The sequence below is a fragment of the Brachyhypopomus gauderio genome, chromosome 11 (assembly GCF_052324685.1).
Source record: "Brachyhypopomus gauderio isolate BG-103 chromosome 11, BGAUD_0.2, whole genome shotgun sequence".
NCBI lineage: Eukaryota > Metazoa > Chordata > Actinopteri > Gymnotiformes > Hypopomidae > Brachyhypopomus > Brachyhypopomus gauderio.
The window spans coordinates 12870900-12885732 of NC_135221.1; the positions used below are offsets into that span (position 1 = coordinate 12870900).

Here is a 14833-nt window from a genome sequence, read left to right on the forward strand (position 1 = left end):
TCCGTTGTATACCCCTCATTCCTCTATGTTCCTAGGTTGGTTGTTTAGTTCTGGTTTATGCTTTTAGTCATAGTGTTCATACTTAGTCTTGTATCTTACCTCGCCTTTCCCGGTTGTAGCTCCTGAGTGTTTGTTTTCTATGTGTCTGTTGTGTATGCTGTCTCTTATTGTCACGTTGAGGACCCCGGCCCCTCCTTTTTGGGCGTGTGTCTACGTCGTCTATGTCTTCTAGTCTGCGTCTGTGGATCTCTGCGGGTGCGGTTATGTCTTGTGATAATCCGTCTCACCTGTGGCTCGTCTCGTAATCACGCGGGGCTTATGTGGTTTGTCTATTTAATGTGCATTCGCGCAGTGTCCTGTGCTCGTCGTTGTCTAAAGTCTACACGTTGCCATGTATGTTTCATGTTCTGTGTGCGCTATATGCGTTATTTGTATAAAATAAAAGTGACATCCTGTCGCAAAGCAGAGGATCACGTCTCATCTTTCGCCGCTCAGCCAAACGTCACAGAATGATGAGCCGCCCGTAGAGACGATGCCAGGCTACACCACCCGGCCGAAAAAGGGAGCAAGCCCCAGCAAGCGGCATCACCGCGCTTCTTCCCCTCCACCGCGCCGAGAAGCCACGCCGACACTGGAGCAGCTGGACCTGGTGGGCGGTTCAGGTGACAGACGATCCCGATTTGAAGGAGAAATTCTACCAAGGGGTGGTACAGATGTGGAGAAAGCGACACACCTCTTCCTGTGCCCTCTCGCCTCTGAGGGTGGGCGCCTGCATAATTGGCGCCACCGCGTCAACCCCGAGGGCGAGTTTGGGGAGGAGGACTTGAAGGAAGAGGATTACCTCCCTCCGCCCATGTTCCCCTTTCCCACCGTAGTAGAAGGTGGGGAGGAAGAGGAGGAAGAGGAGGACTACCCTCCGTCGGTGTGCTCCGCGCCCACCGTGGACTACGGTGGGGAGAAGGAGGATGAAGATGACTACCCTCCATCGGAGTGCTCCGCGCCCGCCGTAGACTACAGTGGAGAGGAGGAGGATGAGGAGGGCTCCGACACCGAGGAGGAAGAGGAGAGCCCTCCCCCCTCGGAGCTATCTGCCGGGACTGTGAAAGGGAGGTGGACTCCAGATGTGGGCCCATTCTCCGATCGCTCCGGAGGAGAGGAGATGGACTACTCCCAGGGTGGCAGCCTGGAGCAGCCCATGAGCTGGAGCCAGGGCAGTGAGGCGATGGAGACCGAGGTGAAAGACCACACTGCCGGCTCCAGGGGGCGGTCGCGAGGAGAAGGGGGAATGCCCTACGGCTCACTGAGGGGAAAGACCAGCTGCGCTGCACCAGGCGCGTCCGCCAGCCACGCTGCACCTGGCGCGTCCGCCAGCCGCGCTGCACCCGGCGAAGGGTTCGCAGCCAAGGCTGGAGGAGGACCGTCCCCCGCAGCACCTGCAGCTCCCGGTCTCTCTCCCCTCATCGCTCTCCTCCTGGCGCGTAGCTTGGCGCCTGTTTCGTGTTTGTCTGTCCCAGTGTTTGTAAGTCTTCCTGTATGTTTGCCAAACCCCCTATTCCCATTTGTGCCTATTTGTGTGAATGTACCTGTTTGTGTCTTTGTAAACGTTCCGTTGTGTTTGTCTAACGTCTTCCCAGGGAGGGTGTTCTAGGCAGTTCGTGGCGGACTCTTCGCCGAGGGTGGTCAACTCCCAGACGCAGGACTGAGCACGTCGGATACGCCCATCGACGTGGGTTCGGGGCACTCGGTCCTGTTGGCACCCCGGGACAGGTAGTGCCCTTGGTGGGGGAGTCTGTCACGTTGATGGCACCCCGGGACAGGTAGTGCCCTTGGTGGGGGAGTCTGTCACGTTGATGGAGGTGGGCACGTCCACCTCCATTCCGGTCGCCTCACTGTCCTGGCTCCAGCTCATGGGCTGCTCCGGGCTGCCACCCCGGGAGCAGTCCATGCTCTCTCCCTCGGAGCGATCGGAGGACGGAGTCCGCCTCCCTTTAGCCTTCTCGGCCGACAGTTCCGAGGGAGGTGGGCTCTCCTCTTCCTCCTCGGCATACGAGCCGGACGGAGGGTAATCCCCGTACTCCTCCTCCCCATCGTCGTCTTCGGGGTATTCATCCCCGCCTTTCCCTACGGTGGCAGAGGGACCTACGGGCGGACAACGTATACACACGCCCAAAAGGGAGGGGCCGGGGTCCTCAACGTGACATATTTACATAAGTGTATGTCTTGTGTATTGCTTGGAGAGTGATGGTAGCTGTGTGTTTTCTTAGGTATTTAATTATATTGCTTGTATTAATTTCTTCCCTGTTTGTAGTATGTAGTGAACCATCCATCATCCATGTGCCTCCATTGTTCACACGTACCGACCACTATATATCTATGGTGCATTCTATGGTTATAGTAGTAGTAAAACAATCCTAGACACTTGTGGAATAGACACTTGAATACTTAACATGTTCTTACCCTGCATCATCTAATCCAGGGGTCGGCAACCTTTGAGACATGGAGTGCCAACTTTAACATGTGTAGTCAATGAGTGTGCCACTATCAAGAAATAAAATTGGAGGGGGGGTGTAAATGACAAATTAAGTATTATGTCGCGATCGATCGCCAGGTATAAACGCCTATGCCGCTCGCGCAGGTGTGCAGAGTCGCGCGCTACAGTCACTCCCGAAAGTATAATCCATTAATATAATAATTTATATTAATTTCTAAATTTTTTTGCTGATGCTGGTCCAGCGTGTCGTGTGCCAGTGATTATGCCTCGGCATGCCAACGGTGGCAGGCGTGCCATAGGTTGCCGACCCCTGATCTAATCCAACTACAGTGAACTGAACTATTGTTCTAACCTTCCTCCTTCATGACAGGATCTTTTGTAGATGTGCGGCTTCCAATAAAAGAAGCTGGAAATCTGTTCACTCTATGTTTTAATGGACATACCATCACGATAACATACCCCCTTACATCCAGGCAAAACAGCTGCAATTCTATATTGTTGAGCCAGCAACTTCTCACTACCAGTGGAGTGGCAATACATTTTCCATCATCATTTCTCTCTCCTACATATTAATCATAGAATCATATTTTTGTAAAATAAATATACATTGTATGTGTATTAAGTGTATTTCTACCAATTACAGATAGGAATGGAAAACAATTAGACTTTATCCTTTTAAATAAATACATTTTGGTCAATTAATATTGGTCAAGTAATATTGCTATTCCAATATGCATAAATGGTATACATGCACACTCTAACTTTTATGTCAGTTTTCACTGACATTAACTTCAGTAGTAGCTTTAAAATACTCTAATTCTACAGAAGAGTTTTAGATATTTTGAATAACAAATGCAACTACCTGTCACGCTACAGCCCCGAACCCCTCTCTTCGGGCGTGTGTTAATGTTGTCCATGTCTTTATATGTACATCCGTGGGTGTGGCTGGGTGTGTGTATGTGTGATTGGTGTGTTTCTGCGTTGTGTAAGAATCACTATCCACATGCAATCTTTGTAGGCGATCTTCTTTTATTGGACCAGCCACTCCTGTTAGTACATAGCAAGTGCATAAAACAGTGCTGAAAAACTCACTCCAGCACTCTAAAAGCATAATGGAAGAAAAGTGAGTGAAGCACAAATAATAGATTTGTGAAACATTTCCCCATCACCACCATAACTGAAATAAAATGGGTGAATAACAAATAGTGACATACCTCTCCCACGATATTAAAATGAAAAGGGGAGAGTCAAGCTGGGTGGTCGCTATTTATACTTGGGAGGAAAAACACCACAAAAGAAGAAACAGAAAGGGGAGGAGTCTGGATCCACATATTAACTAGTAGATAAACAGATAAACAAATACAGTACATTTTGTGTAATTATACACAAGTGACAGACCAACCTGGTTACATTCACCCCCAGAATTACACAAAATCACAAGACCCACAAAAACACTCAGCAATATTACATGAACCACTAAGAAAACGGTGACATATGTCAGCAAAACGCTACCCAAATGAAGGGCTAGGAGACCTGAAGACCGCCTGGCGCCCGGCAAGGCCCCAGGATACCCCATAGACACCAAGAGGTGCCATTTACACCTCAAAATGCATGTCACATACAATTACTGGGAAATCCTAGGAGGAGCTGTCCTCCAATGAAGTGGCAATGAAAACACATGAGCAAAAAAAAACAAAACAAACAACTATCTATCAAACAGCAGGCGGAGAAAAAAAATAAAAGAATAACCCTCGGACCCTCGGTCTACTCCGTCCCCACCGTGGATTATGGGGAAGGCGACGAGGAGGAGGAGCAAGACTACGGTGAAGAGGAGGAGGAGTCAGAAGAGGAGGACTACCTCCCTCCGTCTGTAGGTCCCTCTCCCACCGTACAGGAAGGTGAGGAGGAGCAGGACTATTACCCTCCTTCGGAATACGACGCATCCACCGTGAACTACGGCGCGGAGGACTATTCCCCGTCCGTGGGCTCAGGAGTGTCTGAGTAGACGGAGAGCGACCCCTACACGCAGGACGAGGAGGAGAGCCTTCCCTCCTCAATGGGAACAGTGAAGGGGCGAAGGACTCCTGGGGAGAACGCGTCCTCCAGACCTTCCAGGGCCAGCACCATGGACTATTCCCGGGTTGAGAGCCCGGTAGAGCCCATGGAGGGGATCCTGGAGGGTGAGGAGGAACTGATGGACTTCGAGGAGGAGCTCCCTTGCGCTGCACCTGGCGCGTACGCCCGCCGCGCTGCACCTGGCACGTCCGCCCGCCGCGCTGCACCTGGCACGTTCGCCCGCCGCGCTACACCTGGCACGTCCGCCCGCCGCGCTGCACCTGGCACGTCCGCCAGCCGCGCTGCACCCGGCGGAGGGTTCGCAGCGAAGGCAGGGGGGGGGGGGGGGGGGGACTGCCCAACGCAGCACCAGCAGCTCCGGATCTCTCTCCCCTAATCGCTCTACTCCTGGGGCGAAGCCTGGCGCCTGTTATGTGTTCGTCTGTACCGATGTTCGTATGTCTGCCCGTATGTACCAAACCCCCTCTTCCCGTTTGTGTCTATGTGTGTAAGCGTGCCTGTTTGTGTGTTCGTGACTGTGCCGTTGTCTAACGTCTTTTCCCCTGTGTTCCCAGGGAGGGTGTTCTAGGCAGTCGGTGGCGGACGCTTCACCAAGGGCGGTCACCTCCCAGACGCAGGACTGAGCGCGTCGGATCCGCCCATCGTTGTGGGTTCGGGGCACTCAGTCCTGTTGGCACCCCGGGACGGGTAGTGCCCTTGGAGGGGGCGTCTGTCACGTTGAGGACCCCGGCCCCTCCCTTTTGGGCGTGTGTTAACGTTGTCCACGTGCTTTGTCTGCGTCAGTGGATCTCCGTGGTTGGGGTTATGTCGTGTGATAATCTGTCTCACCTGTGAATCGTCTCGTAATTACGTGGGGCTAATGTGGGTTGTCTATTTAATGTGCGTTCGCGCAGTGTCCTGTGCTCGTCGTTGTCTAGAGTCTACACGTTTCTGTGTGAATGTTTCAGTGTTACTCGTGCGCTATTGTGCAATCTCTGTTACTAATTAAAGTGACCAACAGAAAGCAAGGATTCCAGTGTCTCATCCTTCGCCCTGCCCGCGCGTCACAGTGTCCATACATCTATGTAGATATTGCATTAAAAATCATACGTTTACAGCTAGAATAGTCATTTACCACATTAACAATGTATAGAGTGTATTTTTGATGCATTAATTGTTAGCTAAATTGAAAAAAAAACTGCTTTTCTTTCAAAAATAAGAACATTTCTAAGTGACCCCAAACTTTTGAACGGTAGTGTATATGTAAAAAGATCTCTAACCCCTATATCTAATGTGTTTAATGTATACTAAGAAAGCCTGACATAAATGGAAATCATAAAATTTCCACCACACCCCTTAACCCCTTTGTTAGCTACCAGTACTTGATCCCCAAGAGAGAGAGGAAGACCCTTGGTCTCTGTTCTTTCATGCTGTTACGCTGCGCTAAAAGCATGGCAGAACGCAAATTATCCACCAGAGATGTAACATAGGTGTTATAATCACAGACGTCACTATCATGAAGGACATTTTTAAACATGAGGTCAACCGGTAACCTGGGAACCCTACCGAACATCAAATAGAATGGTGCAAATCCAGTGGTCTCATGAGCAGTGCAGTTGTATGCAAAAGTCATCGACTGAACCATCTGCGGCCATTTCTGTTTAGATCCTGAAGGTAAAGACCGCAACATGTTACATAGAGAACAGTTAAACCTCTCCGTTTGTCCATTGCCCATAGGGTGGTAAGGAGTTGTGTGAGATTTCTGAACACCACATAAATTAAGGAGCTCCGCGACTAGCTCGCTCTCAAAGTTTGCTCCCTGGTCAGAGTGAATGCGCTCAGGGAAACCGTAAACACAAAAAAATTCGTCCCAAAGCTTCTTTGCAATGGTCTGTGCAGTTTAGTCTTGACATCGAAATGCATGTGCCAATTTTGTGAAATGATCAGAAATCACCAAAATATCTACAGACTTGTTGCTGTCCTCAGCTGTCTAAAAATCAATGCATACAAGTTCCAATGAAGCGCAGGTCTTAATACTCTCCAAAGGGGCTCTTGCTGCAGGCTCTAAGGTTTTACTGAGAACACATCTGTGACAGTTTCTTACATGGTCACGAATATCCCTCTCCATGTCATACCAGAAGAAGAGCTGGCGAGCTAATGAATGTGTGCGTGGTTGACCTTGGTGACCCGTGTTGTCATGAACACCAGACAGGACCAGCGATTTCAGGGAGTCAGGTACAACAAACTGGAACCTCTTGTGTTTATTCATAGGGTTTCTCGTGACTCGGTAGAGTATGCCATCCAAAAATGTGAGTTTATCCCACTGTTTCAGAATCCTAAGGGTCTGCACACATTCACCACAACGCTCACGCCTTGAAGACCGGCGTCTCCTCCCAACATAGAAAGCTACCCTGGAAACAACAGGATCTGACTCCTGATGGGAAAGGAGATCAGTCAAAGGCAACTCAGAGAAAATGTCCTGACTAGGTGGGGCCACTGATGAAAGGTGCTCAACAAGAGACGCAGCACACTGTGAGGGACCTGCATCCCAGTCTCTAACAGAAGACATTAAGGCAGAGGTTTCGCCTTCTGACATGGTGACTACACCAGCATTCGAGTCAGGTGGATTTTCCAGGGATTGAGGCTGACAGGTTAAATGAAATGCACTCTGCACATTCTCATCTCCCACATCACAGACCTGGTCAAGCAACGCAGAGTACGATTCTGACAGGAGGCGCTGGGACAGAGGCTTCATAAAAGGAACTCTACTCAATGCATCCGCAACCACATTGTGTCTGCCAGGGACGTATTTAATGTCGAAACAGTACGGGGCGAGTTTGGAAACCCACCGTTGCTCACAGGCGTCCAATTTTGGGCCAATGAGGGCCCGACGTCCACAGATGGGGGTTGTGCTCACAGCCCAACACCATGCAGGATGCTTGGCATTTGCCAGAGAACACCAGGATTGGCAAATTCGCCACTGGCGCCTTGTGCTCTTCACAGATGAAAGCAGGTTCACACTGAGCACATGTGACAGACGTGACAGAGTCTGGAGACGCCGTGGAGAGCGATCTGCTGCCTGCAACATCCTTCAGCATGACCGGTTTGGCAGTGGGTCAGTAATGGTGTGGGGAGGCATTTCTTTGGAGAGTCGCACAGCCCTCCATGTGCTCGCCAGAGGTAGCCTGACTGCCATTAGGTACCGAGATGAGATCCTCAGACCCCTTGTGAGACCATATGCTGGTGCGGTTGGCCCTGGGTTCCTCCTAATGCAGGACAATGCTAGACCTCATGTGGCTGGAGTGTGTCAGCAGTTCCTGCAAGATGAAGGCATTGAAGCTATGGACTGGCCCACCCCTTCCCCAGACCTGAATCCGATTGAGCACATCTGGGACATCATGTCTCGCTCCATCCACCAACATCACGTTTCACCATAAACTGTCCAGGAGTTGGCGGATGCTTTAGTCCAGGTCTGGGAGGAGATCCCTCAGGAGACTATCCGCCACCTCATCAGGAGCATGCCCAGGCATTGTAGGGAGGTCATACAGGCACGTGGAGGCCACACACAATACTGAGCCTCATTTTGACTTGTTTTAAGGACATTACATCAAAGTTGGATCAGCCTGTAGTGTGTTTTTCCACTTTAATTTTGTGTGTGGCTCCAAATCCAGGCCTCCATTGGTTAATAAATTTGATTTCCATTGATGATTTTTGTGTGATTTTGTTGTCAGCACATTCAACTTTGTACAGAACAAAGTATTCAATGAGAATATTTCATTCATTCAGATCTAGGATGTGTTATTTTAGTGTTCCCTTTATTTTTTTGAGTAGTGTATATATTATTATGATCTAAAACCAGGTGTTTCAGTTTCATTGTCCAACCCCTGTATTTTTATGTTGATATTTTACTTGAGAGCAATATCCTCAAAGCATTTACTGAAACTTTATTGTGTGTGGAAGAAATACGCAAGGTAGTGTTTCAACTACAGTTTATTAGTGCATACTAAGTCTCATCTCATTTCTACAAAACTTGATTTTAATATGTACTATTTAGCACCCATAGTCTTTGGACCAAGGGCCCCACCTTTATTACACAGGAGGTTAGACAAGGTGTTACTTTAGTAATTTTAGAAGAACAAAATGAGGCTTAATCAGCTAAGAAAAATGTATCTGAGAAATGGATTTGAAAATTCCATGATACCATACAACACAGAATGAAGCTCACAGAAAACTAGAAAAAGCAAATATGAAGTTGTAATTTATGTGAATTACATTTAAACTGGTGAAAAAAAGATGACCAGTTCACTGTTTCTGCATTTCTCCAGGTTTCTGTCTCAGTCTGACCCCCATCTTGTATGGTTTGGGTGTCATTGTGATTCCATATACAGGAGTGAAGTCTGGTTCTCCTGCATCTTCAGGCCAGACAAACTGGAACTGGCGCAGCAGGGAGACCAAGATGAGGAAGAGCTCCATGCGAGCCAGACCCTCACCAAGACACACGCGAGGCCCTATACACACACACACACACACACACACACACACACACACACACACACACACACACACACACACACACACACACACACACACACACACACACACACACACACACACACACACACACACACACACACAGAATAACCTTGTCAGTTAATCAGGGCATTACATTAAGCCCACTCAACATAGACTCAAGCATACTCAAAATTGAAAATCTAAAATAAGATGTTAAAGCAAAAACATTGTCTTTTATTATTCCTCCTGAATGAATTTAAACTGTACATGACTCTCACCTGCTGAAAAGGGTATGAAAGCCTCAGGTTTCTCAAACTGTCCCTGGTCATTGAGGAAGTTGGCTGGGTTGAACTCATGAGGAAACTTCCACTTGTCTTCCTCTCTCAGTATTGAGGAGAGATTGGGGATGATAAGAGTGCCCTGGAACATGAATGATGAAAGAAAGAACTATTAGACAAATAACTATAGCAACATAACTAAAAGTAATTATGTAACTGTCATCGTCACCTTTGGGATGCTGTAGCCCCTGAGTTGAGTATCTCTCGAGGTGCTGTGGAACACACTCAGAGGTACAGTGTCTGCAACACGCTGAGATTCGTGAATCACAGCCTGTGTGTACGGCATGTTGTGTCTGTCCTCAAAAGATGCCTGAGCTTTTCCCTCTAGAACCTCATCAATCTCCTGCTGGCATCTCTCTACAAATACAAGTCAGAGAAATTATACTGAACTGAATATATTCAAAACCATCTAGAAATGCACGAGGCATATGGAACTACTACTGCCTCTGTTAAATTCATAAATAAAGACCATTCAGTATATTATTCCAATAATGTTACATTGATGGAGAACAATAGTTATGTTACAGTTCAGACCTTGAATGTGTGGATGAGCCATGAGGTAGAGGAACGCTGTTAGGAGGGTATTGGAGGTGGTGTCTGTCCCAGCAGCAAGCAGGTCTATCACTATCCCCAAAAGATGCTTCTCATCAAAAGATGATTGACCATCTTCTTGCTGTAAAAAAATAAGACATCATCTGATAAGACTACTCATATAATTATCTATTGTGTATCTCTGTGGTAAATAGACAAGCTGTTTGTAAGCAGTAACATGTTGAGGGTGTTTCCTTCAGTCAGACCAGCTCAAACTTCACAGTCACTTACTTTATCAAGTTCGTCTAGGTAGCAGTCAACAAAGTCTCTTGGCTCTCCTGATACTCTTGTTGTCTTATGCTTGTTTATCACGTTTAGTGCGATTAGTTTAACTGTGTTGTAATTTTGAAAGGCCCTCCTAAAGGGAAGGGGAAGACCTCTCACCACAGGAAGTGAATCATAGATCTGAAAGAAACTAAGAGAAGTCATTACAAAACTAAATTTTAAAATGTCTTAATGCAAACATTGTTTCAGATAATACAGTAACTCACCATTGACCAGGGCCCATGCAGAATCTTTGTATATTCAGTGAAACATCGAACAATCTCTTTAAGGGTTTGGTGCTGATATTCAAAGCGTTTGCCAAATAAAACCAGGTAGATGATGTTTGATGCAGCATCATGGAACAAAGTCTTAGGATTCATATCTTCTCCTACATATATACACATTCGTGACAAATTTGCTTTCATAACATTGTTAAACAGCTGTTATCAACAAGTAAGAAATCTTTTGTCATTTCACTTGTGAGACAGTGACTAAAAAGTGATTAGAAGCAACACTACAATACCAGCACTTTTCTCCAATCGTGCAACAAGGTGTTCAATCTCCCCCAGAATCCTCTTCTCCATAGACTGCTTCCCCAGGCCAAAGTTCCTCAGGGTCATGAGGGCAAAACGTCGATGCTCCCTCCATGCAGAACCATAGTCAGCAAATACGAAATCTGTGATGTTGGACTTTTATGAGTAACTTTGGTTCTATTGGTACATGCAAAAATTGTAATACTTATTTAAAATTAGAAAAGTCTAGATTAAACCATGTACTCTACTAAGGAATAGCAGCTTGAGCTCAATCTGATTAGTGGGACAGGTGTCATCATGATTGGATTTTACCATTATTTTTCGTTATGTTGTTGACCATGAGGTTCTGTTGGCGTCCAGAAAAGTTTGCAGCATTGGTCACCAAAGCTTCCTTTACAGCCTTGATTCCAGTAAGAACCACTGCTGGATTTCTGCCGATATACAGGCTGTAAACATTCCCATAATGTTCAGCCAACTAAATAGGTACAACAAACAAGGAACAAGTCTGCAGCAATTCAAGAAATAAAACCAGAAGAAGTATTTACATTTATATAAGCACAATATAAAAGTTTAGTCTTGATTCAGTAAAAGCAGTATCTATTTACACAAGAATATATTTAGCTTTTCAATTCTAACTCGTTATGCTTCAGAATTTGGATAATATAATACACTGTCCATTTATGTGGTCATGTTTTATATGGAATTTTCTGCTTCATGGTATAATTATTCACAAGCAACTATACACAAACTATTTAAGGTAAGAGTTAGAAACTTGCATTTTATGTTGGTGAAGCTTAGAAATGAAGAAGATGCCACTCTACCCTCTCAAGGTCTTTCAGTGGATTCAAGAGGTTTAGCTGTAACAGGTTCCCAAATATGGGTACTGGTCGGGGTCCTGGAGGGAAGTTCTTGGGCCTCTGGATCCTGATGACGATGAAGATGAAGATACAAATACCAACCAGAACCAAGGATCCCAGCATGATGTCTGTTCCACTGCTGTTTTCCACTCTGTGTATCTTTGAGTACGCCTCCCACTTATAAACCGGCCTCTGAACACTGTTGGCAAACAGTCAGACAGAAGAAAGTTCATTTGTAGCTCTAAACATCTAAACATCAATACTGATTCTAAAACAGTGAGTAAAAGAACACTATGTATCTCCAAAGAAATCTGTAAATAACTCCAGAAGAGGAGGTGATGGAACTACTTCCTGCTTTCTTGCTGTTCAGACACTTTTCTGCTAGCTCTGCTTGTTCTGTACAGTTTTTTCATTTATTTGAGTTATATCTATCTTATATCTATTAAGTTATAAGTTAAAGTTATTTTTACAAGTTAAAGGGATTCGTTACTCATTACTTCACTTGGTAAGCTTTTTTAAATTCATCTATGAAGGATCATTTAGCATTTTAGACATTCCGACAGTCCGACAATGTGCGAGTGCGAGTTTTTTGCGCCTCAACCTTGTGAGTGAGTGGTTTTTGTGCACTGTTTTTATCGGCAGCTGATATTGTTCCCAGCTGTGAAATACCTGTCAGAACTTCTTGTGTGTCAATTTTGCATTTTGGAATTTTAATTTGGATATTTGAGCCTTGTGTGCCCAGTGCTTTTGATATTGTTTCGATTATGGCTCATGTTTCCACGTCATCTAATTGCTCTGAGTCTATCAAACTGTCTCAAAGGGTTGTGGAACTTCAGAAAGAATCCATACCTTACACTCTATAAGGGAGGATGAAGAATATCTGGACTCGATTCTTGCCATGCAAACTGCTGATAAAAATGTCCCGGTGGCTGGCAAAGAAAGATGTCTCTCTGCATTGTCGCTGGGAAATACTGGCGGCAAAGCCTAAGCTTGTCTTGGCCTCAAATCCCAATCCTGTCAACAACAACAATGATAAGGGCTGGACTCTTGTTCGGGGGAAGGAACATAGCAGAAACCAGCACAGCAGCGGTGGCAAGCAGCCATTTCCAGAACAGAACATTCTTTTAGATAACAGATATGAAGCTCTCGCCTCAAATGGAGTAGCAGAAATCGAGCAGTCTCACCACAACATACTGCCTCCCTCTCTAGGACATCAAGGACATCAAACACACCCCAATCAGCATCAGAGATCCAACTCCAGTCTGGCTGCTAAGCAACAGCATGCAAATAACTCTGGCCATACGCGGACCAACCACCAGGCTGCCAACCATGCTAGCCAGCAGCATGCTAACAAGCATGCTAAGAGTCATCCCAACCACCAGCTTGCAGTCCAGCTTGCAATGGCGAGTGTAAATTGTAAGCGGGGGGGTGTAAAATGGACACAAATTAAGTATTATATTGCGATCGCCAGTGGTTGGAAAACTAGTAACTCATTGAATCATAAATGTAGATTAGAGATAAATAAACTAGATTTTTTTCAGCATGAGAAATTGGATGTATGGCATGTGAGCGTGTGAAGACAGTCAAATGCGTGTGTCTCACACTCTCACACGTGTCTGAGTTGGCAACCCTGCTGTGAAGTGATACCCATTATTCCACACATATTGATTGATCATCCAGATACGGAAAGACTGATTGTACATGTCGGCTCTAGCAATGTTTACAAACAACAGTCTGAGATTCTGAAACAGGATTTTAACCATCTGCTCGACATTCTGGAGTTTTCCCAGTCTGAAGTGTTCATTTCTGGACCGATGCCAACTTTATGTCGAGACAGTGGTCACTTTACCAGACTGCTGGCTCTAAACAGCTGGCTCACTACAGCCTGTGCACATTGGAAGGTAAACTTCATTGACAATTTCAACATCTTTTGGAGGCGTCCTGAGCTTTTTAAACCTGATCAGCTTCTGATCATCAAATGCTTGTGGATAATCTAATGTATAGAATCACTCACATGCGGTACTTGCACCCAACCGCCTGCAGTAATGTCCGTCACAGGAGCTCACCATCTCCTGTAAGAGAGATCAGTGCCATTTCAAGGTATTTGGGGGCCCCAAGCAAAGACACCAACCGGGGGGGGGGGGTTGGCGAACGTAAGTTGTTGAGCGGGGGGGGGGGGGGTGCGAACGTAAAATGTTACCGGAGGGGTTTAAAATGGACACAGCGAGAAAAAAACAGATTTAAAGTGTGCAGAAACAGTCTGAATCGTGGTTTTAACTAACCTAATTTTTTCCGGGACTGAATATTAAAAAGAAGAAAAACCGGGACAAACCGGGACGGCCCGGGAAAACCGGGACAGGCACGTGAAAACCGGGACAGGTGGCAACACTAGCCGGGACGTATATATTGTTTTTAGCCTACCTGCTGCTAAATTACACCATTTGTACAGGTAGGCCTAATTTATCCAGTGTAAATCATCACTTACCACTGTCTTGTGTTTTTTTGTGTTCCTCTTTCTTCTTTTGTTTTCTCTTTTGGCTTCCTGATGTATAAATTCGCTTCATGGTTAAGTTTCATATTTGCCGGCGTCTAAAACTTGGCTGTCTGCCAGGACAGTCTGCCTGCCTTCAGCAGCTGGTGGGAGGGGCCCCTTGAGGGGGATTCTGAGAACAGTGTCATTGCTCATGACTTTGAGAATGTAAAGGGGGGCTCACACAGTTTGTCGCTGCATTTAATTCTTAACCTGTTGTTGTCTGGGGGCCCCAGGCCAGCTTGGGGCCCCAAGCAATTGCCTGGTTTGCCTGCCCCATCGCGACGGGCCTGAGAGAGATTGTTGAGGTTCTGCAACACTACAGTCTGCAGTCTTGTAGGAACTCACCTACTTCTCCTGCACACTCAGTGATTTCTCAGGTCTGACACACTGGAACCCATGCTCCTAGTCAGTGTTACATTCCAGTTCTTTTAAATAGCCGGTGGCATGGCTCTCAGAATCGAAATAAAAATTTAATCAGAAGAAAACATAGTAGTACAAAACATTGTAACAAATAAAATTTGATCCCAGTGAAATGCACAAGTGATGTAATCTATGCTGATCAAACACATCAGTTTATAGATCAGCTAGTAAACCCCACCGCCTGTGTCTTCCCTGAAACTCCCAAAAATGTGAGGAGTTTGCTATATTTTTTAGGGACA

The 14833-nt window shown here is 46.2% G+C and overlaps 1 protein-coding gene across 4 annotated transcripts; it reads right to left on the reverse strand.

The window, feature by feature from the left end:
* Positions 1 to 8576: 8576 nt before the first annotated feature.
* LOC143527100 (cytochrome P450 2F2-like) lies at positions 8577 to 14458 on the reverse strand. Of its 4 annotated transcripts, XM_077022049.1 has the most exons (12): positions 14127 to 14458; positions 13656 to 13713; positions 12491 to 12655; positions 11606 to 11840; positions 11097 to 11259; positions 10775 to 10927; positions 10479 to 10639; positions 10219 to 10392; positions 9931 to 10069; positions 9566 to 9753; positions 9337 to 9478; positions 8577 to 9054 (listed from the first exon to the last, which is right to left on the reverse strand). In XM_077022049.1, exons 4-12 carry the CDS (start codon positions 11762 to 11764, stop codon positions 8849 to 8851), a joined length of 1485 nt encoding a protein of 494 aa, XP_076878164.1. In that variant the 5' UTR covers positions 11765 to 11840; positions 12491 to 12655; positions 13656 to 13713; positions 14127 to 14458; the 3' UTR covers positions 8577 to 8848. The 4 variants fall into 4 exon arrangements, with proteins under 4 accessions (XP_076878164.1, XP_076878165.1, XP_076878166.1 ...); XM_077022050.1 differs by lacking the exon at positions 12491 to 12655; XM_077022051.1 differs by lacking the exons at positions 12491 to 12655; positions 13656 to 13713; positions 14127 to 14458 and having other exon boundaries at positions 11097 to 11230; positions 11606 to 11743.
* Between the last annotated feature and the right edge of the window lie 375 nt (positions 14459 to 14833).

Bases quoted from the DNA above. Each gene is read 5' to 3' on its own strand.
- LOC143527100 (XM_077022050.1), bottom strand. From the start codon at position 11,764: ATGCTGGGATCCTTGGTTCTGGTTGGTATTTGTATCTTCATCTTCATC. The intron at 10,928-11,096 runs GTAAAATCCAAT...CCAACATCACAG, and splicing joins CAACATAACGAAAAATAATG to ATTTCGTATTTGCTGACTAT. The intron at 9,055-9,336 runs GTGAGAGTCATG...GTGTGTGTATAG, and splicing joins TTTCATACCCTTTTCAGCAG to GGCCTCGCGTGTGTCTTGGT.